Below are 5,346 nucleotides of genomic sequence, written 5' to 3'. Positions count from 1 at the left end.
TGATTACTTTTATTTTTTTGACATTACTATCAATATCATATATAACATATATTTTTGACTTTTTTTTTTATTATTTATTTTTTTAAGACAAATATACTAAAATTATACTAGAAAATACGTAATATTGTGTGTTTATATACTATATCTATATAGAAATACTAGTATAGTATATAATATATATATGTAACCTATATACATATAACGTATATATGTACGTACCTCTCATAAACCCGGGCCGCAATTCGTACCTACCTCTTATAAACCCGGGCCGCAATTCGTACATACCTCTCATAAACCCGGGCCGCAACTCGTACGTTATTTAGGGACTGGGCCGCAACTCACCAACACCGATATACACGAGGATGTACAACCCCAAACAAAACTACAGGACAGGTATATAACAACATTTGCCGAAGTTCTGTAGCTTTCCATTTTCCCAGGTTAACAACATCTTGAGGACGTCGAGCAAAATCATTTGTGATGTAACTTCTCATATTTCTTAAATTGTTGTTTAAGGCAACAATTTTACAATGCTGTAAACGTACTATTTGGCATTCTGGTTTTCCATTTAACCACATGTTCATAACTTTTTTAAATACACCAATACAAACTAAGTGCATGTAGTCAAATGGAATTTGTGAGACTGGTTTAAAGTTGGGAATACTTAAAAGAATATACCTTGATGATAATCGTCATATTCTTGTTTTGAGAATCCATCGTCAGTTTTTAAAATATTATTTTTAACTTCAGGGAAACATATACGGTTGTATAAAAACTCTCCTGTTGACAACATTTAGAACAACTATTATATCCAGTATGTCCTTTTGTTTTGGTGATAAATGACTTCGCAGGTGCGTCACATATAATACAATGTATATTCACTTTGTAATAAATATTGTCAAAGTAAATACCATTATTAGTTAAATCAGTCATTTCATCTACAAAGTATTGTAAAAATGTATTAGCATCATTTGGTTTACTAAGACCATGATAGATTCCAATTACAAATACATGTAATGTTTGAATAATACAACCCAGTATAGGCCACAATTAACTAGTACTACTTTCTGACAAGGGCAATCCATCTGTTGATATTTTAAGCCTAATCTTAAAGTTTAAACTGTTGAGTAGATCATCATTTTGTAATCTATTCAACACTTTTTCGAATCCAATTTTCAAACCAAAATGACAATATTGACCCGGACTTACATTCTGTATTAAGGTATTTCTTGGAGTCTTTAAAAGTGTCCTAGAAACTTTTGGAAGATTTACACCAATTGTTTCCTTTCGTAGAATGCCTAAAAGAGCATCCAAAGCATTTTGTTTAATTTTATATTCAACAGCCCAATGCTTCAGTTTTTCTACAAAGTCCTGATCATTATTTGAAGTATTAATATTAATGTTGGCATTTTCATTTAAGAGATTACAATCATTTACTGTTGAACTACTTTGAAATGATTGATTTAAATCATTTAAGTTACTTATGGATTTATTCTAATATAAATTTTCTTCCGAATTTTCTACAATAGAAATATCTTTGTTTTGGTTATTATTACTGCTTTGTAGAACTTGATTCATAACAGACTCATCAGATAAACAATTCATATCAGAATTTGAAACTAAATCTTGATCAGAAATATGATTAAACATGTTTTCTAATTCAGTAGCTATTCTACGTCGTAAAGTTCTTTGAGAGACATTGGCAGATAGATCTTGTTGGTTGGTTTTGCGTTTTTCAGACATATTAATTGTTACTCCTAACTAATTATACAATTATATAAAACAAATAAATCCATATTAATATATTATTTACTCAATTAGCAGTTAATAACTACATAGTATTATACATATATATTATATACAGTGTGATCACGCTAAGAGGTACCACTAAATATTTCAGAACGATAACCTTGTATAGAAATGGGGTTTTTACTAAATGAAAGATAGTACTTAAATACACATTTATTTATGATATTCAAATTTTTAACACTTTTGGTGTGCGCATGCGCAATACAACTTACATTTTTTTAAATGGAAACACTACTTTTTTTTTACATATTCGGATAGATTATTTTTTTTAAAACGTTTTTTGTATAAAAAGTTTTTTTCTATTTACAAAACTGACAAAGTTAAAGATGTCAACATTTGAGTTTTTGCATAATTTTATAATTTGCATAATTTTAAACGAAATGTTCACTTATAATTACTGGAAATAAAAAAAATATTGCCAAATTAATACCTAATTATACCTTATCTGTTTATAAATAATAATTAATAATATCGTACGTCGTCTTGATGGATATCCCGAGTACCTGTGTGATATAATTTTTGTTTAGTAAACTGCTATAATACGATTACAATTTTAACTATTTTTATAGTGGAATTTTATTTTATTTTTCAATAGTTCTAATAACGATAAGATAATCAGATAATGTAACTATTAAGATATTTTGTTTTAAGAAAAAGATCATTTTGGTTTTATTCTTTAACTAGACCCATACCAAAGTTTATGTGATATTCGTGTAATATCTGGTTATTTAGTGTTTTTATAATTTTGTTATTGTTTAAATATGAATAACGCTGAAAAAGTAGAGTTGCTGTTAATTTATGGCGAATGCCAACGTAATGTACGTCTATGTGCTAGGACGTATTCCGAACGATTCCCAGAAAGATACCATCCTCCTCATAATTACATCTTAAGACTTTTACAAGGATTAAATCAAGAAGGGAGATTTCCTGGCAGACAAATCAACCAACAAAGGCGTAGAGCAGTATTTGACGAAGATACAGAATTACAGGTACTAGCATACATACGAGCTAATCCACGTTCATCAATTAGGCATATTGCTCGCGAAATTGGAGTTTCATATGGTTATGTCCAAAAAATTCTAAAAAAACACAAAATGCACCCGTATAAATGTGATTTTGTCCAACATTTGCGTGCAGGAGATTCTACTCGTAGATTAAAATTTATAGCTTGGTTTAATATTCAGTTTCATTATAACCCTTTAATTGTCAATCGTATTCTTTGGAGTGATGAATCAAAATTTATTAACAATGGTATAATGAATAAACAAAATCATCGATACTGGGATGACACTAACCCACACTGGTCACGTGAAACTAATTTTCAAACAGTCTGGGGTATTAATGTATGGTGTGGGTTAATTGGTGGGAAACTTATAGGACCGTACTTTTATGATGGCACGCTTAATGGCAGGCGATATTTAAATTTTTTAACCAACGAACTACCAGGACTATTGGATGATGTTCCGTTAGACACGCGAGAACATATGTTTTTTCAGCAAGATGGAGCACCAGCACATAATGCAATTATTGTTAGACAAAAATTAAATCAAATATTTCAGAACCGCTGGATTGGTACTTATGGCGTGGTTCCTTGGCCGGCACAGTCCCCAGATTTAACGCCATTAGATTTTTTTTTATGGGGACATTTGAAGACAGTGGTTTATAAAGATCCACCTGTCAATGTTCAAGACTTAAAAAAAAAAATACAGGCAGCATGTCAAATTTTAAGTGAGGAACAAATCAACGCGTCAACTTCGACTGAATTTTTGAAGCGATTCGAATCATGTTTAGAACATAATGGTGGACATTTTGAACAGTTTATAAGATAAATTAATTTTTTTACAACATTAATATAACTATTACAAGCAGTTTATAACTATTTTGTTATAAGAACATTTAATTTATTAATATTAGTTAAGGGAATAAAAAATACTGTACACTAAAAATTATTTAATTACTTCAAATGTATTATTTCTTAATTATTATTATTATTATTATTATTATTAATCTGGTTATCTTATCGTTATTAGAACTATTGAAAAATAAAATAAAATTCCACTACCTATAAAAATAGTTAAAATTGTAATCGTATTATAGCAGTTTACTAAACAAAAATTATATCACACAGGTACTCGGGATATCCATCAAGACGACGTACGATATTATTAATTATTATTTATAAACAGATAAGGTATAATTAGGTATTAATTTGGCAATATTTTTTTTATTCCAGTAATTATAAGTGAACATTTCGTTTAAAATTATGCAAATTATAAAATTATGCAAAAACTCAAATGTTGACATCTCTAACTTTGTCAGTTTTGTAAATAGAAAAAAAACTTTTTATACAAAAAACGTTTTAAAAAAAAAAATCTATCCGAATATGTAAAAAAAAAGTAGTGTTTCCATTAAAAAAATGTAAGTTGTATTGCGCATGCGCACACCAAAAAGTTTAAAAATTTGAATATCATAAATAAATGTGTATTTAAGTACTATCTTTCATTTAGTAAAAACCCCATTTCTATACAAGGTCATCGTTTTGAAATATTTAGTGGTACCTCTTAGCGTGATCACACTGTATATATATTTTTTTTTTATTAACTCTTTTATTAATATAATAAATATTAATTATATATATTAACTGATTATTGAGTAAATAATACATTAATATGGATTTATTTAAATACATATTTATAAATGTTGTAAATAAATTAATAGTAATATAAACATAAACTTAAACTGTTATAAGGAAACAACACTATATGATTTCAAAGTTTCAAAAATAGTTTGATTATTTAAACTAATAAAATATTAGATTATAATTGAAAAGGTGTGTATCTTTAAGCATTATCAATATAGTACACATAAGCATAATATATAAGATAAAATATAATAAATATACCCAGAGAATAAATGCAAATGTAGGTTAATTTTAATAATAATTTTCCAAGTTAAAATGATGTTTATTGGTAGGTACATAAGTATTAATAACTGTATCTTCTAAAAAATATTTAACATGTTCTGCTATTAAAATAAAACAGAAGTCTGCTACCTAGTAATACATTTCCTAATGATCAATTATTTAATTGTTAGTTATAAGTACCTATTGAAATAGTTTGTCTTTTTTTTTCACTTAATTTATATTATGTAAAATTAATTAATTATGTTAATTGGTTATTGTAGGTAAATGTACCTATTGTTTAACTGTTTTAGTTTTTTAATCGTTATTGCTATATTATACTTATAATAATTGGAATTTTAAAAAAGTACCATTATTATAATTGCTGCTATCACTGTAATACCTATATAATTTGTAAATTAATTTTTACATAATATGTTCGTTAATAAATTAAAATAAATAATAAAATCACTAAAGCTAATGTTTAATAAGATGGAATTGGGAAAAATACATGGATATTTGACAAAATATTTAGTTATTATTTAAAAAAAAAAAAAATAAAAGTTGCATTACCTACCACTAAACTATAATATTTGTGTATAAAGTTAAATGCGTAGGGCATAACTATTTGACAACTC

The 5,346-nt window shown here is 26.9% G+C and overlaps 1 protein-coding gene across 2 annotated transcripts; it reads left to right on the top strand.

Moving 5' to 3' along the window:
• Positions 1-2,303: 2,303 nt before the first annotated feature.
• On the top strand, positions 2,304-3,876 carry LOC126554042 (uncharacterized). Of its 2 annotated transcripts, XM_050209158.1 has the most exons (2): positions 2,304-2,798; positions 3,369-3,876. In XM_050209158.1, the coding sequence occupies exons 1-2, from the start codon at positions 2,571-2,573 to the stop codon at positions 3,636-3,638; spliced, it is 498 nt and encodes a 165-aa protein (XP_050065115.1). In that variant the 5' UTR covers positions 2,304-2,570; the 3' UTR covers positions 3,639-3,876. The 2 variants fall into 2 exon arrangements, with proteins under 2 accessions (XP_050065115.1, XP_050065114.1); XM_050209157.1 differs by having other exon boundaries at positions 2,304-3,872.
• The last annotated feature ends 1,470 nt before the right edge of the window (positions 3,877-5,346 follow it).

The sequence above is a fragment of the Aphis gossypii genome, unplaced genomic scaffold, assembly GCF_020184175.1.
Source record: "Aphis gossypii isolate Hap1 unplaced genomic scaffold, ASM2018417v2 Contig00407, whole genome shotgun sequence".
Lineage (NCBI taxonomy): Eukaryota > Metazoa > Arthropoda > Insecta > Hemiptera > Aphididae > Aphis > Aphis gossypii.
This window is presented reverse-complemented; position numbering and strand designations above follow the sequence as displayed.